The sequence below is a fragment of the Chanos chanos genome, chromosome 10 (assembly GCF_902362185.1).
Source record: "Chanos chanos chromosome 10, fChaCha1.1, whole genome shotgun sequence".
In the NCBI taxonomy this organism is placed as follows: Eukaryota; Metazoa; Chordata; class Actinopteri; order Gonorynchiformes; family Chanidae; genus Chanos; species Chanos chanos.
The window spans coordinates 16,419,637-16,447,615 of record NC_044504.1 but is presented as its reverse complement, the minus strand read 5'-3'; the positions used below and the strand labels follow the sequence as shown (position 1 = coordinate 16,447,615).

The following is a 27,979-nucleotide window of genomic DNA, read 5'->3' as shown; positions in this document are numbered from 1 at the left end:
TTAGGTAGCTTTTTTTGTTTGTTTGTTTGTTTGTTTTAATGATTTGTGTTTGTTTGATCTCTGTTTAAGTTTAAAGAAGTTCTTCTTCAAGACTTTAGAGTGGAGAATCACTCTTGAGAATCTACAAACCAACCCAGATTAACACAACAGTCAGTAACAAATTAAGAATGAGACAGAGAGAGAAAGAGAGAGAGAGAGAGAGCTGAGTAACTCATCCTTAATTTGTAACTGGCTGCTGTGTCAATGTACACTCAGTGGCCAGTATGTTGAGTGTATAACTATAAAAATGGATCACCCCTACAGACAGTAAGTCTCATGGTCACAGGTCATCATTTAAAGCATGTGTATGAGCATCAGGGGATTCAGTAACAGTTCGCCTTTGCATGGGTGACCTTAGTGAGTTTCAATGTGGTACAATCATTGGCCTTTACAGTATCTGGAAAAAGCTGCCTTCCATGACTTTTCATGTATGGTATTGAAGTAGCTCCAGTGAACAGATCAGTGCTAGGACTGGACAACTGTGAAGTGGGTTGACAAATCCTGCTTCTTCTCTGCTGATGGCAGAAGCAAGATTTGGTTTAGGTATCAAGTCTACTGACCTGCCTTGCATTAGTGGCACAGGCTGGTTGAAGAGGTGTACTTTTGGACAGAATGTTTATCTGCAATGCCACAGATCTGAGTACTGATGTTGACTAGGTGCATCAGTTTATCTAGAGCCACAGTTCACCCTCCATCAAATGGACGCTTCGAAAAGGACAAAGTACCATGTCACAAAGCATGTGTTGTCTTAGAATGGTTACAGGTACATCACAGTGAGTTCACTTTATGTGAGTGGCCCATACAGTCCCCAGATTTCAACCCTGTAAAGCATGCATGGGATGAGATGGAACAGGCTGTTTACAGTGCGAATGTACCACTGTCCAGTCTAATGTATTCTTCATGATACCATTATATTGGCATTCAACTGATTTCACACCATGGAAACAATGAGGTGTTAAATTTTGTAACTTGGTACTAGACAACCATAGATAATACACTGGCTACTGAGCACATATATACATATGTACATACATATATTTCATATTTGTCATATGATGGAATTCTGTGATAATCTGCAAATATTTCATGCCTGCCTGTTTCACTGCTATGTGTTAAATCAGTATAACTGTATAATTGATAGTTCTCAGAGATTGACAGGTGCCAATTAAGATAAAAATATTACTGGTGGTTCAAATCCGCACATTTCATCTGAAAATGAAATCTGAATATTTCTTACTTTACTTACTTTGAATATCAAGATCATGCAGCCTTATTTATTATTTTGTGAGATATATTTTATCTCTTCTCTGAGTATGATTGTAGTTGGCTGCTCAGATGAAAAATGCTTTTATTTTAATGCTAATTTAACGGGGGGGGGGGGGGGGGGGGGGGGTGATAATTGGGATTAAAGTCAGATGGTCAGGTTTTGATAACTGACTGTTTCACCTTGAGCAGGTCTACTAAATGGACATGATCTTCCCAGAATTCACACTGACTCTGGCAGGTTGCTCTGTGTGTACATGTAAACACAGAGATGAGTGCAGGGCAATGAGTGCAGGCAGGAAAAATTGGCTGCACGCATATGTACACACATGCGCGCGTGCACACACACACACAGAGCCAGAGCCAGAGACTCAATCCAGACCCACAGACCCATGGTCAAAGATAATATCTGTATAATAGTGTGTTTCTTCATGTCAACAATACTAACAGATACTAATGTAAAATGGTGGGCACTGTAAAGTATTTGTAGATGGCTCTTTGAAAGTGGAGATGGGTAAAATAAAGTTACAGACACAAACAAGTTAGGTCTGATAACATTTGTCTGGGTTCACCACTTGAACTCTCTTGACTTTACCCCCCCCCCCTCCTTTTTTTTGCCCTGACCCTATTGGCCAAACACAGAGCTGACCTGAACAACATGAGGGAATACAGTCAAACTCCACTGCAATCAAACATACACCAAAACACTGAGACAACATCTTATAGTTGCTAGACTACTTCCCCCCTCTGAAACAAATGTTCTCATTTCACTAATACTAAATTAATTATCCTCCAACATGACACTGCCACTGTTATAACTATTACAACCACCATATATATATATATATATATATATATATATATATATATATATATATTTTTTTTTTTTTTTTTTTCATTCAGTTATATGGACTCTGTCAAAATACATTAGGCTTGCAGCTGTTTCAAACGCTTTTCAAATTACAGCGCTGTACAAACTAAATTAGTGAACTGTGTATAATTCAAATACACTGTAATACAGTACAGTCCTGTATATAAAATATAGTTTATTGTAGTTCAAATTATAATTAGGCCATAGCCTAAAACGAAAAAGTATTGTGCGATTAACAAAATACAGTAAGGTCCGTAGTGCAAACACAGGCTAAGCCACGGCTTGCCGGGGCTTCAGTGCATTTCTGTTTTTAAGAGAATGGAAAATAAACTGTGGGCTCTCAATGCCGATCTGGTAGTAGAGTGTGAAATCAAACTTATCCGTAAAATATCCTGAGGAACAATAAGTTTCGCCGCTGAATCTCGTTGGTTCGTTTTTGCCAGTTTGTCATGAGTCTACGGCATGAATCTACGTTCATTTGGCATGAGTCTACGTTCGTTATTGAGAGAAAATGACTTTCTTTTTCCCGTCATGATCTCTGTGCACGGAGCATTAGCCTCAAGTGGCTAGTCGGAGGCAGACGGATTACCGCGAGACAAAGTAGGCCTATGAAAGTAAAGTTAAAAAAAAAGGATTACCGTAGTTTTAATTATTTATACTTATGTTGTCATGTATAAAAGGACCCAAAATGAACACTATAAGCGGACTACTTGATCTCTACAAGTGAATTATTATACCGTATTGTGCTTGTATAGGAATGAATCTGTCCAGAGCTTTTTGATCCATACAAGCGGTTGATCACTAAAGCCGTGATCACTATAAGCGGTTTCCACTGTGTGTATTTTGTATTTGTGTGTGTGTGTGTGTGTGTCTATATATATATATATATATATAGAGAGAGAGAGAGAGAGAGAGAGAGAGAGAGAGTTATTGATAGTGGTAGTAGTAGTAGTACCAGCAGCAGTAGTAGTCTTACTAACCTGCATTTTCACATATATATTGTTATTGTTATTGTTAATAGTAGTAGTAGTAGTAGTCCTGCTAACCTGCATTTGCTGTTGATGCTGTAGATAACAAAATTAAAGCCTGCCCTCTGGTGGCTCATAGAATGTCCACAAAATACCACAGATGAATAAAACACAAACACATGTGATATAAAACTGGCTTATCCTTAGGTAAATGACCACAGTCTACATCACAGAGGAGCGGAGAGGTAGATGTAACCTCATACAGCTGAGATGATTTAAATATAAACGTAGATATACGTCGGCACGTAGTTTCATTACACCTTTTTTCATTCAAATCAACATGTTATTCAACTGTAAGAAGCACATTCATCATTACAATTAAACTAATCTCAAAAACATCTTCAAATGAGATCATTCAAGACCATACACACGTATTCTCAATGTATTCAGATTTAACTTTATACCACTATACCGCTGAGAGACTGTTCATATTCTCATAACTTTCACTGAATGCATTCAACACATTGTTTTACATATTTATGCATGATTTATATACATTGATTATATAGTGAGTACATAAAGTGAGTAGTTTATATATTAATTCATTTTGGACTGCAATAAATAGTAAAATAAAAATGAATGGTTTATGCTCAGGTCAAGTTCTACGTGTGTGACAGTCTAACAGAAGTGGACATGCTCATTTAACAAGGCTTGGATCCCTGACCACCAGGTGTCTCTGTCTGCTTTAGCCACCTGAGGAGAGGCCTGAAATGATTTTCTCTGGATTTGTGATACTTTAAAATGAACAGAAAATATGCTCTTTCCCACCACAATATTTAAATGCACTTAAATCCTGACTTTGACCAGAGATTGCTGGACTATTTACGATCCCTCTTTACTGGTCAATAATCACTGGTTGAATCACAAAAATGGACAGTGGGCTGTGTTTCTCGACTACTAAAGGATGGGTTATGCTGGGCATTGCTTTTAGCAGAATTAACGCGACAGTTTTACATGTCAAAAAACGATTTTGCCTCATTTGTAAAGTATAAAAGAGGGAAAATCCCAGATATGACCTGGTGGAGAAGCTCCGCTTCAGATTTATGCGCTGAGGTCGTCAGTTCAAAGACATGCTCAGTTCCCGCCATGTGTACGGCAGAGGTATTACACGCCGTCTACACTGTACAGTGCTCAAGACAGGTCGCAGCCAAGTTCGCATTGCACGGTGGAATTTAGTGTGGGCACAGTGACTGGCTGGATGATGGTAGTTAAATCGTGCATCAGCTAATTTATGAGGTATTATCATCTTAAAGAAGATACATGTGTCGCCTTAATTCGTATTCACGTCCGACGAGGCGCGCCGCTGTGACAAGTAGACATCTCCATTTTAACGTTCTCGGTAAGAGTGGTTTGGCGGATGTGTATTGTATCTTTCCTTTACGTTTAATTTTATGCTTTATGAGGAAGGTAAATGTATTGAACAGAAAAAAATAATATAGTTTCGGCAAAAAATATCATAGCTAGCCAGGAAAAGGCTTGTCTGCAGTTATACATTAAATGCTTGTGTGTCCTTGGAAGAACCCCGGTGGGCTGCCTTTACCTAGCCTACAGAAATTATAGGCTGCAGGAGAGGCTAGTTAGCCGTTTTATTTGCATCCTTTAAATCTGTTGCAATCCAAAGATTGGATCACACAAATGCCTTGTTTATTGGCAATAGGTTAGAAATGTTCAGCGGCGGTATCTGACCGTGCAGGGACATGACACACGGGGATACCCACGCGCTGCTCTCTGGATATGGGTTAGTGGAACACAGAAACTGCACTCGTGCTGTCTGTGGGCGCACAGCGGTCTATCTTATTCTTTTGTGTCATTGTATCCCTAAAACATTCAAATGTACCATCACATTTTAAATGGCAGACATAGGACGGAGTCGGTATGTCTATTGTCTCACTGCCGTTTGGGCAAAAGCCCTTTATCATCTGGTAGGACGAGGTAATACTGGAGTGAACAGTAACCTCACAAGGCGAGTCATATTTCTAGCAAATATTCTGAGAGGTAGTGGTGCTGAATGGTAATCCACATATGTGAATGTGAAAAGGAAGGAAGAAAAAAAAGAAACCGCACTGTAATATTTGTTGTGGGTATTTATTTGTTTGTTACGGAATTCTTCTCTAGTTTATCCCGACTAGAGGCTGCATCTTAAGAAAAGGTAACGATATAGCTAGAAATGAGAGTAATCTTTAGAGGGCTGGTTTGGTTTACTTAGACTAATGTTTAATTGTCATATACCCTATAAGGCTTATATATATTCTATATATATACACACACACACACACACACACATATGTGTGTATATATATATATATAAACTGTTTCCGTCCAACTGCTTTATAAATTTATGAAGTGTGCGACCAGGTCAGTCTCTTTTTTATGCAGTTTTTATTTGTTTTGTTTAGTGTTTCATGACATCGCATGAAGATTTTTTTTTTAATCTGTGTGATTTCTTCTGGAGAATCAAATTAGATTATGTGGCCTGAGTTTTAGAAGTAGAAATCTTCTTAAAGATAGAGAATAAGCAGTTCAGGACTTGTCTATAGGAGCTCTGGAGGATTATACTTATTCAGGGTCATTATAGAGAGTGTACTGGTATTCTTGCTTGTCGTGGATTTTAGTGTAGTGGGAAAGCCTTATAGTAAAAAGTACATTTCACACCACCACAGAGATAATAGAATAAATGTTATTGTAAAACAAAGTGCTTTTGTTAATAACAAATAATTCTTATCCCTCACAGTACACTTAACTATTTGATGGATTCCATCATCTGCTGTCCCATCTTTCTCAGACATTATAATGGATAGCATGTGGAAGCTTTAAACAATTTCAATATATTTGTTACTGGGTTGTTATGTTTCACAGATTAATGGAGCTAAGACTTAATTGAGAGCTAAGCAAGTAGCACAGTGCTTCGACTTGTACTTTGAGTCTTGTGCTTCTAACTGTAGTCTCTGCCCTGCTTGTACTAAAGACATAGACGGTTCAGTGAGGTTGGGTGTGTCCTATTCATTCAGCAGTAGTGCTGTGCCAATGCAAACACCAATTGTGTCATGTGTTCGACATTAAGTGTGCACTTCACGTACATATTGAATGTTTACTTTGTCTTCATCACTCTGTTCAGAAACAGAGTGAGTGCGTGTGTGTGTGTGTGTGTGTGTGTGTGTGTGTGTGTGTGTGTATGTGTGTGATTGTTTGCCAAGCTGTGTAAAGACTGCAGCTTGGGAGTAGATTTAGTGAGGCAGTGGAGAGAGATAGATGGAGAGAGAAAGAGAAAGAGATGGAGAGGAGTATCAATAAGTGAAACGTTTTTAAAAATAAATAAATGTCAAAAAATTCTTAAATAATGTTACCTCAGCCCAAAGGCTTTTGCCAGCTCACCTAAAATCACCCAAGGTAGACAGACTTTAAAATATCATAGCATAATACTTTCTGCTTTCTTTCATATATATACCAATATCTGTCCATTTGTATATCTATCTGCCTGCCTGCCTGCCTTTAAAGTCAGTTTAAAAAGTTGGCTCTAAAAAGAAAATATTGGTAAAGCAGCAAATCATATGCTTTAAAACCCAGTTTCTAAGACATAACCGATTTTATAACTTACTCTTCTACTGTTGGGAAAAAGGTGTTACATTGCCATTGTGCATCACGTCCATTCATCTTGATTTGTGGTGTATGTAATTGAGACAACTCTAAAGGGAGTATTTGTTCATCCGGTCCGAGCAGGCATATCACACTGAGAGAGCGGTAACTTTGCTTTCACATGCATTATTGATCCTTTCCATTCACACAATCAGTCATCTCTTTTTCAAACACAGATTAAATGTTCAGGGAGACAAAAATAATAACATCAGTCAGTCTTACAGATGCATTTCCTCTGGATGTTATGAATTATATATCATCGTGGTATATTAACACGTACTGTGACCTTGTTTCTAGAGAGAGAGTGCAGCAGCCAGGATTAAGGCAGTGGCCGTGCATAAATGCAGATTAATTTCATGATTACTTTTTCTCAGAGGTTCAATTTATAGCCAGGGATGTTGTTAAACAGCTCAGACCTACAGACCTGCCTGCATTCACAGTGCTGAATGTCTGCTTTTAGTGAGACAGATGCTATGCTATGGAAATTTGCAAAACTTTACGCTTGTCATTTTATATTTCATTTATGATTAAAAATAACTTAAGTGAATCCATGACTGTTTGTTAATTCATTTTTTTAAAGATAGTCATATAAAAAAATGACAAACATAGTATTTACGTGCTGTGTAAAAAAATAAGTGTATCTCTTTCGTTCTCCACACTGAGGGAACTGTACAAATTATGTACAGTTGTGACTAATGTTTTGTATATGTCGCCTGTGCAGAGCTGTGTGATTATACTTGTGTTTCTAAATGCAACACACTCCATTGATTTAAGTCTGATGTCTTCATCAGCATTGTTTGGCCTCACCGATTTTTGTCTTGTCGCAAAAGCCCCTGCTGCCTGGGGAACTGGTATGTCTGGATACCACATAGAAAACAGTTGTGTGACATCAGATCAGATTTGTATGTGTCAGTCAAACAGAATACACTTTGGTGAATATGCATTTGTTCTGTTGTTGGTTTGGTCTTAGGTGAGCTGCCTGAGGGCCCGACAGGCTGACAAGAGGATGAGGCATCTCTGAGCTCTCACTCACTCTGTGTGTGTGTGTGTGCGTGCGTGTGTGTGTGTGCGTGCGTGCGCCTGTGTGTTAGTCAGGTAAAACAGGCAGTTTGTCTTCTCTCTGTGATGTGGGAATTGAACCGAGGCTGATTTGTGTTTACTGTTTTTGCTTTTAACACGAGGTTGCTCTGTAAACAATGCTATGTTGTTTTTCAGCTTTATGAAATAACCAAAGCTAGCATCATGCAATATTCATGTTTTGGGGGTTTGATTGCATTTGCATATTTTTTTTCCTCGCAACACTGGCTAGTTTATCTGCATGTTACAATTATGAAATAGTAAGGTATAGTATGTTGGAGCGTTATAAAAAATCTGATTTGGGTAGTCTTTATTAGTCTGGTTGCTGCTCTGGGTATAGAATCGTTTTGTGGATTCAGTACACCGCATACACCATTATCACAGCTTTGGAATCTTCTCCCTAGACAGCTAGTGGTGTGTTGGTACTCAGTGATGTGTGGAAACTGCAGGGATCAGCAGACTTCTCTGTTATATTCCTTCCAAATGACCTCAGATTAATTATGGACCAGTTTAATGACCCATTTGAATCTGCAGCCTGGGTGTGACTAACATTCACAGACTGACCTAATTAGTGGGAAGATAATATATGTTATATGGCCAATATAACCTCTGCAAATCACATTTATACAGTTGCTTCCAAGGTTTGATTTGGAGAGATGCGTAATGATTTATCGCGTGAGACAGTGTGAAATTTTGCCTGGGATTGTAGCTCCTGAAGCCTCTTATGCAGGGTACAGTTTGTGTGTGCGTTTTGGTCATAAAGTATGTGCAAGGCTGCTGATTTTGTAATTTATGGTTATGTATCTCTCCATGTAAGTTTCAAGGCGTGTGTTTCCTGTTAATGATGATATCTTCATTTTGTTTCTTTGAGTTTGTGTATTTATTTTTGAAAATTCTGAGTCAAGATCAACAAGATAAAGCTATTAGAGAGAGATTATGAAAGTTGTGCCATTGGTGGTTTGGAACGGGTCAGAAACATTGAATATTTTCCCAATACTACAGTATTGAAATATTGTAAATATTGTATTCCATGTCTTGCCTTTTTCTCAGACTGAGCAAGAACATTTGACATCTCTTGAATTTCTTACACTTTAAGATGTAATGCTATTTGTTATTTGTTACCATCATTCTTGCTCTCTGAAAAAAGAGGACACTATAAAATGTTTATGATGATATAGTTTAGGGAATAAAAACACAGATCAGAAAGTCATGATGTGTGGTCCTGGGGTCTTATCTATAACTCAGCCCCATTAGCATGAGTGGCGACTGGAGGCAGTTTCTCAAAAAATGACTTTCTTTGATTTTTGCCTGTTTGTTTGATTTTTTTTTTTTTCTTTTGCATCTACACAACATTCACTTCCGGCTGCTCATAGTTAAAACTTTTTAAACCTCAAGCAAGGCCTAAAAACCTCTCTTCTGTGATATATCTGTGAGACTGAGGCAAAGTGTAATGGGTATAATTGTACATGTGTAGCATTGGCTGAGCTGTGACCTAGAAATGTCACTGTAGGTCATCTTCTCACAGATTAGAATCTTTGCAGCAAATGGTGTTAAGTTCCTCATTTCACTATACATTCAGTGTTCTCAATATCTCTATCTCTGTCTTTCCTCACACACCCTCCAACTCCAGTCAGAATTAGTTTTATTCGTGTTTTGCTTAAATATGATGAATAATTGTTGATTAACCAACTACATTTTATAGCTGCAATTAAATTAAACACAGTTTTTGGGGAGTAATTATTGCCCTTTTCTTGTAATTTGGCATGACTGTCATTTCTCTGTTGTATTCAGTGAAAGTGCATCTCTCTTTTTGGTGACTCAGACATGTAAGGCAGTGGTGCTGCTTTCATTATTATTTTATGAGTCTTTGTCGTAGCTGCCTGAGGACATGAGATACCCATTAAGAGAAGCTAAAAGATTTTCTTTCACTTTAAAAGGACTGGCTGTGCTGACTTCAGAATTAATTTCTTTTGAAAGCTTTTCATTTGTGGAGGTGAATGGTTATCCTTAACATTTTCCTTTGAATTTTTGTCATACACTGTTGCAATATCAACCTTTTCGTGGACGTATTAGATTTTTCAGTTAGATTCAGTAAACTTGTAATATCTTTATAGAAATGTTGTTGGTATTCTTATGCTTGCATCATATCCCGGGTGATGTCCTGTAGTTCAAATTTATGAGCTATCATTTCATGCTTTTTTAAGCATGCTTTTTTTAACCACATACATTTTTCATCCAGCCATAAACTTTAGGTTACATCCTTGTAAAATAAGCTATCGCTACCTTATGTTAAGGGGCGGGGGGGTGGGGGGCTAAAGAAATAGATAATCCATATTTTATTATTTTATAATTTATTATCACTGCCTATCACCACAATTTTTTGGTTTATCACAAAGTTGAGCTTGATGGCAGAACCTGAACAAACATGAAATATTCAATAGTTGTAGAGTGCTGTATGATTAGCTACATTGCTTGAATGAATGTTTAATGATTAGCACAGGTCTCACTCAGTGGGCGATATTGACTACTCTTTGGCTAAGTGCCACTGCTGAAGTAGCAGCTCAGTGTGTAGCAGGAAAAGGGCTTGGACCTGAGAGTCCTCAGTCAAAGCAATGAAAGGGCCAGTAAAACACAGAGGGACAAATACTGAACCCTGTTGCACTCCCAGACAACCCTTATAACATCGCGTTTCTTTTTATCACACTGCTCAAGAGAGAATTCAGAAAAGCGAGAGAACATACCGGAATATAGCCTACCACCAGAATATACCATTACAGACAAAACTATGTCCCTCAGAGTTCTTGTCTTTTTTTTCTTTTCCGAACAGCTCTGAGAGGTGATTCAAACAGAGCTGGGAAATGTGAGCTAAGCAAGCCAGTTTTATGCTGTATATGTATCTGATTCATTTCTTTTCTGTGGCTGATCATGATAGAGGCTGTTTGGAAGGGCGTTTATTAGATCTGGGAGATAGATTTCACCCCTGGTACTGTTCCATGTCTCCTGCAGTTCTGAATGATTTCCTGTCTCTGCTTCTCAGTTAGCCCTGCTGGATCAATGAGCTTCAGACACCGGAAATGCATCTGCTCCCTCAAAAAAAAAACCTGTCTCTCTGCTCCATTTTCATTACACTGATCCATACAAACTTCCGCAGTGAAACAACAAAGGCAGTAACTAAATAGTGAGTGGATATTTCACCCATGGGCAAGTTTTGTAGGGGCTAAAGACCAATAATGGATTTGACCTCAGTCAAAAACACTTTTTAGTAGAAAAGTGCCTATGGCAGTATTTTGAATTGTGAGATGATTTTGGAACATATTGTAAGTTATCATTATGAAACATAACATCTGGCCTGTAATTAAATGGCATTTTTCTTTTTTATTAATAACAGGCAGTGAACTTATTTCTGTACATTTTAAAACATTGATAATTGTTCTCTGAGCGTATACATTAATTTAAGGCATTTTTTTTTTTAATGCAAATCACTTTAGTGCATTTGCATTTAGTGCATCATTAATTGTCTTTAATGCCTTTTAGTATTGTAGTTAACCATAAACCTCACTTCTACTCTGCCTACTGAGCATTTCTACATATGTTTATTTAATTATTAAACCAATGAATGTAACAAATGTTTCTTCCCACTGCTTAAATAACCTTCATAACTAAAGCTAGTCACATACGGTTGAGGAATATATGAGCCCACATGAGGCAGTTAGGCTTTCATGTTTTTGTCTGGTCCATCCCTGTGTCTGCCCAGATACAAGTTGACTCAACTTTTTGATTGGCATCCTTTCTGATGTGCTGTGTGTTTGCTTGGCCTGGGTCAGGGGTGTGCATTGACTAGCAGTGACAGACAGATTAGAATAACTGACCCACTGTGGAATCTAGCTCTGTGTATGCTTAAAATCCCCAGTATTGACAGTGTACTAAGTGAACATGAACTGCTCATGAACGCTACTGTGTGACATCAAACACACAGTTAAAAAGTGTGTTTATGTGCGTATGTATGTGTGTGTATGCGTGCGTGTGTTTGTGCGTTGGGGAGGGGGGGGAGATAGAGGGATTGTGTCAGTAATGTCTTTATTATGTGATGTCACAGTCTTCATTGGCGTGTTTCTGCAGTCAGATTGTTTTCCCCTGAAGTGGTCTCAAATAAACAGTATTATGTATCTTTCAAATAATGTTTCCCTATTATTCATCACTCACATTAACTTGGATTATTATTACATGAATTATATTTAACACATCATAAGATCTGGGCATGTCAAGCAGTTACTTACATCCTTTGATTGAAGATGTTTTGTAAAATAATAACGTGAAACATTCAGTCATGAGCTGTATGTATAGGACATGTCTCTTTTGCGAGGACATGTTAAGGCTTATTTGTTTTTTGTGTGTGCAGTAATGAGTAAGCGTTGTGTGTTTAGGATTATGCCATCTAGGCATTAACCCATTCAAGCAAATGAAACTGCCTTTGAAATGCCAGGAAATGTCGAGTTTATTATGCTATAGGATATTTGACAATTAGAGTCGGGCCTTATTTGATAATATCATGCTTTGTGTAAAGAGTAAAACAATCTTGTGATTTCTCAGTGTAGGCTTTTTTATGAATGATTTTAGCTGGCAAAACAAGGCAGCATAATATGGTACATCTCTTTGGTTATAAAGCACGTCAGTTGGCCGTACGCCATAGCCAATTAAACATTAGGAATTCATGTTCTAGAGCTAAAATAGAGGTCAAACTCAGTAATGGACAAATGTCTTTCTGAACGGACTGGTGGGAAAGACTGAAAATGAGTGACAGCTTTCACCTGTTTGTTTCTCTATTTCACAAAAGAATTTGAGAGAGCGCTGTTCCCACATCGGGGCAATGAGCTGACTCAGTCATTTACTTTGGCAAAGCACTGGCACTCAACGCGCACACGCTCTCTCGCTCTCTTTTTTTCTTTCTTTCTCTCTCTCTCTCTCGCTCTCTCTCTTTCTCTCTCTTTCTCCCTTTAGTCAGTGGCATTAGATGGTCTTAGAGTACGTGTATCTCCTTAAAGTTAATGTGCTTATTTGTGTATAAACACTCTCAGATGGCTGTGTATCTGTTACAATCTCCTTATGCAGGTTTGTGAATGTGCATTGTGGCTCGCACACACAACATGGCTTTGTTTTTCACACCTGTGGACTGCAAAGGCCTGGGAGAAAATGAGGGAGTGTTAAAAGAAGGAGTGAGTGTGTGGGAAGCCTAAAACATGCTTATTTTTTATCGTCCATCACAGGCCCAGTTCACGTCTATAGTTGAGGCTTTGTGTTACAATGATGGCTGTTCAGATTACTCATCACAGCTGGACGTGTGATTCTCTTTCATCCGAGGCAAGGAGAAAAGAAAGGAAAGATTAGAGATAAAGAATATAATTCAGTAATCAACACGTGCTAATTCATAAGACAGCTTCTTTTTTCCCCCCAACCATCCTTACAGCTGCCTTCACTCAGCTTTGTTTACATATCTATTCAGTAGCTTAGGTTTTTTTTTTTTGGGGGGGGGGGGGGGGGGGGGTTCCTGGAATCCAGAAGTCCTTACTTTCTCAGTCTCTTCTCATTGGCAGCTTTCTTGCAGGCCTTGAAAACAAAGAGCACTTTAGTTTGTGAATTTATTAGACTTACTTTCATAAATGTGCAGAGCCTCCTTTTTCCTTATCTCTTTGGGTTTATTTGTTTACTTATGCTATTGGTTGTACAGAGATGGACATGTGCGGATGATAGATCGTGGGGCTAAACTACACTACAGAGTTGACTTTGTGCTGATTAATCAAGTGCTTTTCTCACTGATTAATGCCACATTTGGATTGTTCCAAATCTGGCCCCTCCCTGTAATCTCTCTACCATGTCTGGGCCAGGGTGTTACTGCTGCTGTCGTCCTTAGTGTGGACCAGCAGGGACACATTCATTGGCTGAGATTTGCTCTGCATGGCTTCAGATTAATACACCATTCAGTTGGAGCATTCTACCTTAAAGACCCTTCACTGCGTGGGTTTCCAAAGCCAGAGAGCCTTGCACAGCGGTGCCAAGTATTGTTCACACACACACATACACACACACAACACATACATGCACAAGCACGCACACACATACACAACACAACACACACACACACGCACACAGAGCCACAGGAAGTAGAAGTATTAGGTTGTGAGTCAGTCTCAAACAACGATGACTGTGAGAGAATGAGGCTAGAGACTCTGACTACACAGCCTCCTGCAGTTAGACCATTAGAGCAGGACAAAGCAGACCAGCACACATCCGGTTTCAAACAGAATAAATCACGACTTTGACTGGAGAAGCCAACCTCAACAGAGTCTTACGTAATGAATGAGGTCTACCTTCCAGCTCATCACAGATGAACCTACTGAAAATCTAATAAAACCAGCATAATTAGTGTAGTGATGTTGCCAAGCAACAAGTAATGCTCAAGTTTCAAAGTATGGATTAAAACAGTTTATTTTATTGTTTGCAGGTATTGTGTAGTTGATGAAATATGTAAAAAGAAAATGCTGTTGTTGAACGACAAAAAAAAGCTATCATTTACTTCTGTATTTACAGGTAGAGTCAATACAGCCTTCACTCAGCCCAACATGTCACATAGGTTTCATCGGCAGGAGCACTCAGGCAGTTGTGAACTGTCATGTTGTGTTAAAAACAGAGCTTTCGAAAAGTGTGCCAAATGTTAGGCCTGTTGATCTACCCATTTGTCCCAGGCTATATCAGCAGCTTGGCTCTTGCCTGTTGCCATGCAACCATGGCAACGGTTCGGAATCCCAGGACTCCTGATTATTGTTCTGTGCGTGACGCTTAGGACTTCTCAGGTCAAGAGAATATTTTTCTGTTCTCTACTCAATACTTTCCATATTTCACAGACTGTATATTTTAGATTGGCCTGCTGATAGTAATAAATGTTACATAGCTGGATCTGTGACTTTTGATATATTTCTTTGTTCCATGAAGGCCTGCACACATGTGTTTGTCCAACTAGTCTATAACTTATAGCTTTTTTATTAGTTCTCTAATGAATCTCCTCTCCTCTCGTCTCCCCTCCTCTCCTCAGGTAGTGGTATTACAAGACTTCCCAATCCTGAGTGAAGGGAGTGCTTTATCCTGAATGAGTGACTCAATTACTGACGGAATCTGAGAGAAAGCGGTTTAGGATGAAGTGAACGCTTGAAAAAGAGCTCAAGAAACCAACGTCACACGTATTCCCAGCACGGCTCTCTGCTATGGACTGATTTACTCTCCGACAGTAAGATTATCTCCGTTCAACTGGAACAGTCAGTAGATAGAAGTAAGACCAAAATAGATGTGTGTGTGTGTCAGTCTCTCTGTCTGTCTGTCTGTCTGTGTCTGTGTCTTTGTGTGGGTGTCGGCCTTTTGTCCGTTACTTTTCACCTGCTCGTTCATAATTCCCTGAAAGTTGATGATGGAGAGTTTTTCCTCTAATGAATATAAATAGGTTAATGATCGCTCCCTCTCACTCTCTCTCTTTCTCCTTCTTTGCTGCTTTGCTTTGCTCTTCTAATTATCAGAGACCTACAGGTGTGGTACCTTTCACCAAAGAAAATGGTTTTTGTCACACATTTATCTGACTTTTTTATAGACACACTTCTCACCTTGGAAAGGTCACTAAGCATACAGAGTGTGACTTCTGTCTCCCATGGCCCGCGGCATGTTACTCATGCTACCCATGTACCATGGACACGGCCAGAAAAGAGAAGTTAGTCACTCCTCCGTCCACGGGATATTTTGATGACATTTGTGTGACGTGACTGTCTCCATGGAGATTAGAACTGTAAAGAGTTGTGTGTGTATCCTTAATATTGATTGTGTTATGATCAATGTTGGGGTGTTACTTGAAAACTGTAATATATTACGCAGTGCTAGTTACTCAAAAAAATGGAATGCATTATGTTGGAATATTCCTCTAATGAATGTAACATCTTATATTACTTTTCTGAGCAGCATTTGAGAGCCAGTCCTGAATAAGTAGCTGTTGTTCAGGTTTGAAGCTGTGGACCCTACTGCGGAGAGCTAGTTTCCCCCCCAGGCTATAAAGCACATTCTGTCTATTTTTTCATCTTCCTCAATTAATTCTATGTAATGAGAAAAATTCCCAAACGTCACATTGCTTTACTGATTTGTTACCCTTAACTCTAGTGATAATTATTAAAACCAGACCTTTGTGAAATAAGTATTTGGAGTTTTGATGAATGATGAGTACCTGTCCATATAGTCTCAATCTGAGTCCTTTCCTACTAATGTTAGGAAAATTGTAGAGTAGCAAAGCAATAGAGTAAAATGGAAATAGAGTGTACCAAAGAAATACCAAGGAAACAAACAACCAAGTGAATGCCTTCCAGAGTTTTCATCAAAATGACCGCTTATTGAGTTGATTCAGAGAGCAAGGTGACAGGGAAAGGGAGCAGTGAAAAGTATTAGGACAGATCCCTGGCAAACTCAGCAGATATTTTTCGGCATCTGAGATCTGTGTAAGACAAATGGATAACTTTACAAGTTCACTTCACTAAACTAAGATATCATTTACTTGCCAGGCTCCTATCAGGAAGGATCTGATGAATGAATGAAACAGGAATATCATATTACGGTGTTTCATAGTCAGATGGCCAGATTTATAAAAATTAATGACCATAAAAAAATAAACTTTCAGCCTTTTATATCTATTTTAGTTCATCACAGAGATTAATATTTTAAGACAGGAAACGCTCACATGTGCATACCTCTCTCTCTCTCTCTCTCTCTCTCTTTCTCTTTCTCTCTCTCCCCCCCTCTCTCTCTCTCTTTCTCGCTCTCTCTCCAATATACACACACATACACACAAATCCTCACGTGTACTCATCCCACACAGACACCTCCCCCAGCTCTCTTGTTCTCTCTGTCTTTCTCTCCCTTTCTTCATCTCCCTCTCTCTCTCCCTGTCTCTCTCTCTCTCTCTCCCCCTCTATCACATACACACACACACACACACTCATCACATATATCCACACACACACACACACACCAGTTCACACACTCATCATACACACATGAGAGAGCGCTCTCCCTGGTGAGACTTTGATCGGCTCTTGTCCTAGTTTCTATAGCTTTTGGCTGCTAGCTGTAGCCGCGCGTGCGTGTGCTCAGAGGCACCTGAGATCCTCACAGTCTGCAGAGATAGCTCTGAAAATTAGGCCTGAGTTCAAATTCTTTAGAGCCAGATTAAAAAGCCCGGTTTTAATCTTGGATATTTTCCTATTAAATTGGAGATATTTGATGTGGCTCTATGAATCATTGCTTATTTTGCACTGTTAGCTGCCTATCTGTTGATGTAAGACAGTTTTAAGACTTTATTTCAATCATCAGGTGGTGAAAAGAGAGCAGTATAATTTGTTCAGACCCATTTGAAAATAGTTGTTAACCACATCAACGAAACACAAGATCTGCCTCTTCAGCAACTTCAACCACAACCCCTATTGTTAATGTGTGTTTGTATGTGTGTGCGTGTGTGTGTGACAGAGAGAGAGAGAAAGAGAGAGAGAGAGAGCAAGATATCAGGACATTATCAGAGACCATCTGGCCACTGAATTCACAGTCTCTGAAATGACTTGACCTTCAGGGTGTGGACTGGTGCTCAGAGCCAACATTTCAATGCTTGTGACATCTTTGAGGATTTCTTACCCACAAGCTTCTGTTTCCATGGTGTTTAGGACCTCTTTTTTTTTTTCCTTTAGCTTTTAATACTACAGCGCTACATGAAAATATAAAATGTTTTTGAAAAATTGCAGTTCAATTTGTATCTTCACCACGTTGCACAAGCCATGTAATACACACAATGAGAGAATCCTTAATGCCTGTTTTCAAGTCTCTTAATCTTGTGGCGTAACAGTTTCTAACTCCATACTCCCTTATCATATATATAATCCGCACTTGGATCCCACTGATCTAAACTATGAGATAAACGTCTGTGTTTAAGTTGATGAACTGTGCCGTGTTTGTTGTGCTTTCAGTGAGGTCAGTGCGCCCTCTAGTGCACAGATTGAGTACTATATGATTATTATTTTCTTGGCTCTGCACCTCGGCTTAGTATCATCTGCAGAGTGTCACGCTGGAAGAGTAATGACGTTGTTGTTTATGCTGTTGTTTATGTCATGGTTGAACTTTGCCTCTGTTTCCTCTTTGGTTACAGTCACAATGATTTTATTTCTGCTGGCCACAACGCTGTTGTCCAACCATTCATCACATGGAAACCAGACAGCAGGTTTGTCTTTCGCACTGTTTTAGTTTGCTATACTAATATGGATTTACCTACACATTTTATTTAGCAGTGATTCCTGTCAGACTGAGCCTATAGAACTAACTCCTTTGTTGACATGTAGTAAGAAGAATGCTTATTGCCGCCATGAAATTTTTATCAATTTTCTTCCCAGTTTTTGAGATAATATAGATTGGTACAATATTACCTGATGTTAACAATAGCTCACATTCTCTCTCTTTAGTCATTTTTCCATCCAGTTGCCGTCTCCTCTTCTCCCCGGTCATCCTCTCTTTTTCTCTTTCTAATCACTTTTTTTCTCATCACTTTTTCTTTCCCTGATCACTCTCTCTCTGTGTCTGATCCCTGTTGCTCTCTTTGATCAGAAACCTCAGCACCACAGGGGTCTCACGTGCTGCCCTCAGCTCTGATCACCTCTCTGCTCCTCATTATCTTCATCCTGCTCACCGTCTACCTGTTCAGGTACCTCACACACATCTTCACACGGTTTACCTCTTCAGGTACCTCACACACATCCTCCCACAGTCGACCTCTTCAGGTACCTCACACGCATCCTCACACAGCCAACCTGTTCAGGTCCCTCACACACATCCTCACACAACAAACCTGTTCAGGTCCCTCACACACATCCTCACACAGCCAACCTGTTCAGGTACTTCACACACATCTTCACACAGTCGACCTGTTCAGGTCCCTCACACACATCCTCACACAACAAACCTGTTCAGGTCCCTCACACACATCCTCACACAGCCAACCTGTTCAGGTCCCTCACACACATCCTCACACAGCCAACCTGTTCAGGTCCCTCACACACATCCTCACACAACAAACCTGTTCAGGTACCTCACACACATCTTCACACAGTCGACCTGTTCAGGTTCTTCACACACATCCTCACACAGTACCTCACGCATATGTTCACACACGTACAGAAACACAGCCACAAGTCACACATTTATTACTTTCAATGTTATGCTTCTACACAATTAGGCCAGTGAGAATGTGGATGAAAGTTTATTTGTGTGAGGAGAGTCTGAAAATTGTAGAGCGTGTGTGTGCGCGTGTGTTTGTGTGTGTCTGTGTATGTGTGTGTGTTTGCGTGTGCATGTGTAATCTCTGAGCCCGCCCAGCCCAGAGACAGCTGCTGCTGTTGTAAAATGCGAGAGCAGTGTTTGTCAGAGTTGCTCAGAATGGTCAGGACGTTCAGCAACCTCCCATGCGAAAATTCAGCTTCAAATGGTGTGTCTTCTGCCCAGTCTTTTACTAAACATTTCAACCTGCAGACAGAGACGTGTGTTTTAGGCATAGTGTCAGTCTTAGTATCTCTAAATCTTCTTTTCTATGCATCCGTTTTATTTCCATTTTATTTTTGATATCACAGGTTTAGGTGCCAGAGGAAGGATCTTGTCACCTCAGTTGACAAGAAGATCCCCAATGGCTTCCTGGAGGATCAAGGTAAACATACCTCAGATTTTTGGTTGACAGTTTTTTTTTTTCCCCCTAGGCTGTTTGCTTAATTTGGTTCGTTCTGATTGTCTGCATCTGGTTGGAGGATTATCAGCTTGTTTAAATTGTAGTCACATTGTGATAGATGTGAAAATTGAGTTGATAACAGTGTTTTAGAAGCTGGTATGTTTTTTGTTTATTTTCATGTGTAGGCAGTAATATATAATTCAATGTGATTTTATTTCTGAATTGAATCAGAGATGTGTCTCAGCACTGCTCTAATATGTTTGAATGTAGAATAGATGCTCTTGAATTGAGCCAGTTGTTTAGTAAGAGTTGTGACCTTTAGTCTTTGAAGCCTGATTGGTTGGGTTGGAATATGGTAGGTGACATATGAACTCTTTCCTCGTCTCTTTTCTGTCACAGAGCAGACAGTGGTACTCCTCCCCAGATCCCCCTCTCCATCAAAGAGATATTTTCCCATCTCACTCGACTGTCTGGAGGAGGAATATCGCCTACGCTCTGCTGATGATGGCAAACTCTTCAGAGAGGAATTTAATGTAGGAGCTCGCTCTTTCTCTCTCTCTTGCTCTATCTCTCTCTCTCTGTCTCTCTCTCTCTCATCATCTCACATATGCTCTTTATTCACTTTTCACTTTGCTGTTGACCTTTGTCCTTTGCATATAGTCCTTGCCGTGTGGGTTTGGCCGCGGTTTGTTTGAAGAGGCCAGCAGGGAGGAGAACAGGGAAAAGAACAGATATCCTAACATACTACCCTGTAAGTCATTCACACATACATACACACACTGTGATATCCTGCTTTCTGAGCTTCTGCCAGACAAACACATAATATATTTTACATATATATGTAACTGTGCTTCTGAATTCTCTCCGAATTTTTGTTTTTCTTCTTAACAGATGACCACTCCAGAGTGTTGTTGTCACACATAGATGGGAATGTGTGCTCAGACTACATTAATGCCTCTTACATAGATGTGGGTTCTCTCAGTATACACAGAAACAAACGTAGTGTCTTACATTTAAACATAGTACATACTTTCATAAACTGAAGTAGATGTACTGATATTGATAAATTGATCTTTATTTTGTTGACTTCTTCTTTAGGGTTACAGAGAAAAAAATAAGTTCATCGCAGCTCAAGGTGAGAGAGGCCATTATTAAGCTCATTACCTTTTTGTCTTGATCAGTTTATCCAAAGAGTTATATTCTGAGGAACTCTCTCTCTCTCTCTCTCTCTCTCTTTCTCTCTCTCTCTCCTCTCTCTCTCTGTCTCTCTGCAGGCCCAAAACCGGACACAGTGGCAGACTTCTGGAGGATGGTGTGGGAGCAGAGATGTGCTACCATAGTGATGTTGACTAACCTCAGAGAGAGAAAAGAGGTGACTGATGGTCAGGACAGGATAGTGACTGCAGTGGTGCTGTATTACTGACAGCATGGCATTTTTTTCACAATGTCCCTTTACCCTTCAGTGAGCTCTGTGGTTAATTTCACAGAAAATGTCTCATATGTGTACCTGCTCTTTTACCTGTGTGTGTGTGTGTGTGTGTGTGTGTGTGTGTGTGTGTGTGTATACTTCTGCAGGAGAAGTGTTATCAGTACTGGCCTGAGCAGGGCTGTTGGCAGTACGGTTTTGTCAGAGTTGCTGTTGAGGATTTCACGGTCTTGGTGGACTACACCATTAGGAAGTTCTGTGTACAATATGTAAGTACCTAAACCCACATTACCAGCCCTTACTAACCCACAAAATCTACATCAGCATTAAGTAAAATCTCAGAACATGGTTTCTCTCAGTGTTTACTCTCACGCTACCCTTTCATTTCTTCTCTGTGTGTGTGTGACTTAACATTGTGTGAAATTTTTTCTAAGGAACTAGGATATAGGGCTAAATATAAATGAATAAATGTTGACTTGTTAAGAAGAAATGTTAATGTTAATCTTTATCTATTATAAATTGCATGAATTTAAATGACCATAATTGATAGAACTAAACCTGTCAAGTGTTGCTAGTCAGTCTGTCCATACATGTCCATGGTAAACTTTTCCCTGCAGAGGTGTGCGTGTGTCTCTTTCTTAATGCCCTTGGTTTCCATGGTTTCCAGCAGGCACCTGATGGCTATAGGGCCCCTCGGCTGATCACTCAGCTCCACTTCACTAGCTGGCCAGATTTTGGAGTGCCGCTCTCTCCTATTGGCATGCTCAAGTTCCTCAAGAAGGTGAAGAGTGTGAACCCCACCCACGCCGGGCCGATCATCGTCCACTGCAGGTACGACCAACCCTGGGCTCATCAGTTCTTATAAAGAGTGTTTTTAATGGCAACACTGGCATAAATATGTTTCACCGTGGCCATGTATATTTTCAGTAAACCGTTATTCTAAACAAAAGAAGCTTTTCATTTACAATATTCATTCTACATGAAAGAATACGTCATTTTAATCATTGTCTGTTCAAATAATCTACTGAGATTACAGGCTGACTGAGTATTCAGAGACTGGGAAAAACATGATTTTGCCACTGGTCCGTACTGTACAGAGGTTTCACACACTGTAGGCTAGTCATGTACACTCTTTCAATGTGTATGATATGGATCAGGTCCTTATCAGGTGTAAATTAAATAAATATGTTAGTGAATGTTAGATTATCCAGTAAACAGCTTGTCAGACGGTGTCTTGGTGATGTTAGCCCCTGGCTCTGATGGACTATGAGAGGAATTGCTTTAGACATGCAACAGTACAGTTCTACATCACTGAAATGCCAAAGCCCCGGCAACTGCTGCAACAGCTGTGTATGTGTGTGTGTGTGTGTGTGTGCGGGTGTATGCGCACGTGCAAGTGTGTTTGTATTCAAATATGCATGCATATTTGTGCATGCATCTCTCTGTTTGCATACCCTGTATGTGTGTGTGTGGGTGGGTTCTTCAGCTGCTGGAAAAGAGCCCTTAAACATATGTGTTCACAGCCTGGGTTAGAATGCCAGGCCTGACCCTGCTCTAATCCCCATGAATAACCCCACAGTATCCTGCTGAGCTGCCCTCATCCTCCCTGATCTCCACTCCGCTCCCCTCTGTGGAGAGTCTGCTCTGGAGGAGCCAGGCAGTCACGAGGGTCACACTATGCCTGTGGGTCTGGAGTTCACTGGGGCAGGTCACACCACGCATAGGAGGATCTGAATATTCAGTTCCTTTCAGCAACTTGTTTACTACAGTGTTATTTGACACACATGTAAAAGTCATGCGGGCAGAGAATTTGTGAGATAGCTTGGACATCCGTGATGCTTCCAGAGCATTCTGCATAGCCCAGATTTACCAGGTCATACTGCCTGTTATATCCGTGAAGATGGTTCATTGTCCAAGCAGGCTCCTCACTAACACACCATCTGAGGTTCTCAAAGTGTATTTGGAACAGATATTCACATAGACTTGAATGAACACCTACACATCTCACTCTGAACCCCAGGACCTTTTTTCTGTTAATCAGGACACGAATAATCAAGATTCTGTACCTATGGTTTTTCAGTCACAGAATAGTTGACTAAAATACTCTACCTATCTGGCTGTATTATGAACTATCTGATGTCTTAATTTGACAAGTGTGTAGAAATAGATATGTATTCTTTTTGAAACCTTTCGATAACCTCTCTCTCCCTCTCTCTCTCTGTGTCTGTGTGTGTGCAGTGCTGGGGTGGGCAGGACAGGAACTTTCATTGTAATTGATGCTATGATGGATATGATGCAGGCAGAGCAGAGAGTGGATGTGTTTGGGTTTGTGTCCAGAATACGAGATCAGCGCTGTCAGCTTGTTCAGACTGATGTAAGTATCTCTATCCCCACTCATATCCAGATAACACTCAAATCAACCACAAGAACAAAATGCCATGTTATATGCCCTCTGGAAAAAATTGTGAGAGTTACAAAGAGCGGTTGCTTTTCATCATTTGGGTTTTTGAATATAATATTTATATTGACTCTCTCTCCCTCTCTTCACCCCCTCTTTCCATCTCTCAGATGCAGTACTCCTTTATCTACCAGGCCGTACTGGAGCACTATCTGTATGGAGACACTGAGTTAGACATTGCCTCTCTGGAGGGCCACCTGCACAGACTCCACAGCACACACACACACATGGACCGAGTGGGCTTAGAGGAAGAGTTCAGAGTAAGAGAGCTCTTCTCTTCTTTTTGCTTTTCTTTTCTTCTTTTATCCTCTCTTCTCTTCTCTTCTCCTCTCTTTTTTCTTCTCTTCTCTTCTCCTCTCCTCTCTTCTCTTCTTTTTTCTTCCCTTGTCTTCTCCCTGTTACTGTATTTTCACATATTTTAAATTATTTTCAAATTTCAGTTTTGAACCTCTGCATTCTGCAGAGAAGAAATCATTGAGCAGTTTCTTGTCAGATGAATGCTCTTAAGGGTCTTAAAAGGAAACCTCCTTTACTGAGTGTACCAAACAGTCGACAACACAGAAGATCCCAAAGTCTTTATATGGGAACTGACCTACCTTACACTGACAGTGTGTCCTTTGTTTATTCCTCAGAAACTGACAAACGTTCGCATAATGAAGGAGAATATGAGGACAGGTAATCTGCCAGCCAATATGAGGAAGAACAGAGTGCTCCAGATCATTCCATGTAAGGAGCCACTCATCACATTCATATACATAAATATGACATTTCAGTGACACATTCAGTGTCTGACATTGTTATGCAAAACAACAACCGTGACCCTGAACGGATCAAACAAGTGCCATGGTTTGACTCTTTCTTTTCTTTCTAGATGATTTTAACAGAGTGATATTGTCTGTGAAGAGAGGTCAGGAGTTCACTGATTACATTAATGCATCCTTCATAGATGTAAGAATTTCCTCATATTTCCCTTGTGTCAGTGTATTTGTGTCGTTAAAATAATAACTGTGGTTTGTGTGTCAGAGACCAAAAAATATGTAAATTAGTGTGAAGTCACTTCTGACAGCCTGACAGTGTTGCTCACTCTTTTATGTCAAGTTACTGTGTGTGTGTGTGTGCGTGCGTGTGTGCGTGGATGTGTGTGTATATAAGCTGTATGTGTGCGTGTGATTAACAGAGTGTGTGTGTGTGTGTGTCTGTGACAGGGTTACAGACAGAGGGATTATTTCATAGCCACTCAGGGACCCCTGACTCACACAGTGCAAGATTTCTGGCGCATGGTGTGGGAGTGGAAATGTCACTCCATTGTGATGCTGACTGAACTGAAGGAGAGAGAGCAGGTGCCTCAGCAAACACATTACAGACACTACTGCAACCATAACCTCAACTATCATCTCAAATACAGTCAGAGCCATGAATATGACCATCATCGTTACCTTTAGCATTATTAATAATGCAGAATTACACAGCTATCAAACCTGCAATCAGCATTATGGCTGTGTACATGTTCATAATGATCCAAACAGAATCGTAATGAGACCACAGTGCCCTTGGGAGATTTCCATGATGCGGGATTTCTCAGTTAGGGAAATGACTTAGGCCCAGATGATTGTCCAGTAGGATATTAGTGCAAAAACATTCCCATTGCACAGACTTGACTTTTGACTTATGTTACTTATGTTGTCTTGGTGACTAAATAATTATATTTCATTGAGTACCTCCCTGATCAAAATGATAACAATGATAATATTCTGTTATTTGAAATGATTGCACGTTTTTGAAGTAATATGAAGTAACTAATGTACTGTATCCCCTCCCCTGTGTCCACGTACCTATGTGTTTGTACCTGTGTATTTATGCATGTGTTTATCTTTGTGCTCAGGAAAAGTGTGTGCGTTACTGGCCAGCAGAGGGCGCTGTGACCTTTGGAGAGTATGTTTTAGAATTGAAGAGAGACACATTGTGTGAAACCTTCAGTCTCAGAGACCTACTGCTTACATACACACCTGTGAGTACCAAAAACAAAATCATTCTTTAGGTACACACACACTCACACACAAGAAGCATTACACAACAACACTTTCACACCAATACTTTACACGGATAATTGTTCTTAAAACTTCAAGAACAGTTTTTCATCAATACTTCTGAAGATACAGACTGAATGTTATTGTAGAGCCACATTTCAGTTTAGCACAGTTTCAGACAGAGTAGCATCATTAAAACAAGTTCAAGTTTTTCTGGTCTTGGAATACTGTCAAGATTGCAAGCTTATAGCTTGCAGCGATAATATAATATAATTCAAAAGTGCAACATAATACTATATAATATAAGTAGTTATACGCATAATTATAGAATAGACAAGTTACTGGGCAAACAATAACACAAATGGTTTCATGAGTTATCCCCACAGTTAGGTCAATGTGTGTAGTTGTTTATGTAATTACTCACCCCTGACACGGCGGTGGGGACATAACATGGTCGTGGGCTGTTGTTCCACCAGGAAAAACAAACACGAGTGGTCAGGCATTTCCACTTCCATGGCTGGCCGGAAATCGGAATCCCATCGGAGGGGAAAGGAATGATTGACATCATTGCGGCTGTACAGAGACAACAGCAACAGTCAGGAAATCACCCTATAGTGGTACACTGCAGGTAAGCGTTCACACACACACACATACACGTACACCTAATCACACGCACACACACACACACTTATTTTTGTGTAAAGCAGATTGAACCTCCTCAGAGGCCTCTGTGAGTCAGTGACCTTAAAGCTTTCTCTAAGGCCCTCTAATCCGAGAGAGCTCGATAATGACAATGCACGTCACGATAAACCAGCCCACGTGGAACCATGCACACAAACGCACATGTACCTGTTCTCAAGCGGCAGAGGAACAACTTATGAATGATTGACTCTACACAAGAACACATGCCTCTGTGAATACCTGACCTTTGTCGTCATTGGCTGAAATGTGGTAGATATGTAGTAGACCTCGACAAAGCCTCACACGACAGTTGAGTTCTGTTTGATTTGGAAATCATCAGGCAGATTATTTATATATACCTTGTTACATCATAAGCTTTACATAAACTTTAAGTCTTAAGAAATGGCTTCTGCTTCTCCACTGAAATGAGGAGAAGAAAGGTTAGTTGCAGCAGAAAAGGGCTTTTCTATAAAAGCAGGACCCTGTGTCTCCGAAAAAAGGGGGTGGCTTTTGGAGCACAAAAGCATTTCTCTGTTTCTCTCATAAACACACAATGTTGTGTGGTGCTACCAAAACCATGTGGAACAGAAGCAAAACTGCAGTTTTTTTAATAGATTATTTATAAAACAACTCATTTCAGTTGATAAAATGTTGTCCTGTCACTGATAGAATGTTTTTCTCTCAGCGCCGGGGCTGGTCGGACCGGAACCTTCATTGCCCTTAGCAACATTCTTGAGCGGGTCAAAGCTGAGGGTCTGTTAGATGTGTTCCAGACAGTCAAGAGCTTACGCATGCAGAGACCTCACATGGTCCAGACTGTGGTACGTGTTTATCAGCTCTCACACTTTTACTATGTATTCAGTACAACTTCTCAGTTTTCCATATGGTGTATATGACAGTAATCATATTAGTAATTATAGTTTTGTCTTTTTCCTCCAGGAACAGTATGACTTCTGCTACAAAGTGGTACAAGATTTTGTGGACATTTATTCAGACTATGCCAATTTCAAATGATCAGTGAAGCTGTGGATTTTTTTTTTTCCTGGGTCTTAATGAGCTTTCTCAAGGGAAAAAAGATGGCTATCACAGACTATATTTTTGAACTGAGGGATGTTGCTTCTACCAATACCTAATAACTCAAAATGCACTTATCCTATTTCTCATAAAATATTATTGAGCAGTGAGATAAAGCATTTGTCCAGTTTAGTAGCTTCATACATCAGCTTGAATTATGTCAATATTGTCACATTTGAGTTTGTGTGCGCTTTGTTTTTAAAATGTACACTTTTCTTTTTGCTCAAAGGGAAATTACAAAGTTTTGAAGGCCATAAAAAATGATTGCTTTTCTGCAGATTTTGTAAATGTACTGAACTGCTGTTAAACTAGTTTTAAAAACATTTATTGCCTTCTGTGTGTTAACACGAGAGAGACGCTTTGAGAATGGCTGTTTCATTTCTTTTGTTTGCCATGTCACTCTGTTTACACTCCGTTACGTCAGTTTATAAGAAGGCCAAGAGACCTGAGTGAATCTCATGAAGTAGAAAAATAACAAAATAAGTTAACTAAATAAGTAAGAAAATAATACAACTGAATGACTGAGAGAAAAGCGGAAAAACAAACAAAAAAAATTGAAGAAGCTGCCCTGTTCTTGATAAAATGCTCTTGTTGACGTGTTGAGAGCAGTATATGAAGAAAAC

General features: G+C 39.8%; 1 protein-coding gene across 1 annotated transcript; it reads left to right on the top strand.

Moving 5' to 3' along the window:
* The first annotated feature begins 286 nt into the window (after window positions 1-286).
* On the top strand, window positions 287-27,296 carry LOC115823361 (receptor-type tyrosine-protein phosphatase epsilon-like). The gene is made up of 21 exons (XM_030787411.1): window positions 287-306; window positions 15,545-15,585; window positions 18,128-18,199; window positions 18,580-18,676; window positions 19,599-19,672; window positions 20,090-20,223; window positions 20,351-20,441; window positions 20,582-20,658; window positions 20,789-20,825; window positions 20,965-21,062; window positions 21,266-21,385; window positions 21,784-21,947; window positions 23,355-23,490; window positions 23,685-23,834; window positions 24,207-24,300; window positions 24,446-24,522; window positions 24,780-24,914; window positions 25,457-25,582; window positions 26,078-26,229; window positions 26,968-27,103; window positions 27,222-27,296. The coding sequence occupies exons 1-21, from the start codon at window positions 287-289 to the stop codon at window positions 27,294-27,296; spliced, it is 2,106 nt and encodes a 701-aa protein (XP_030643271.1).
* The last annotated feature ends 683 nt before the right edge of the window (window positions 27,297-27,979 follow it).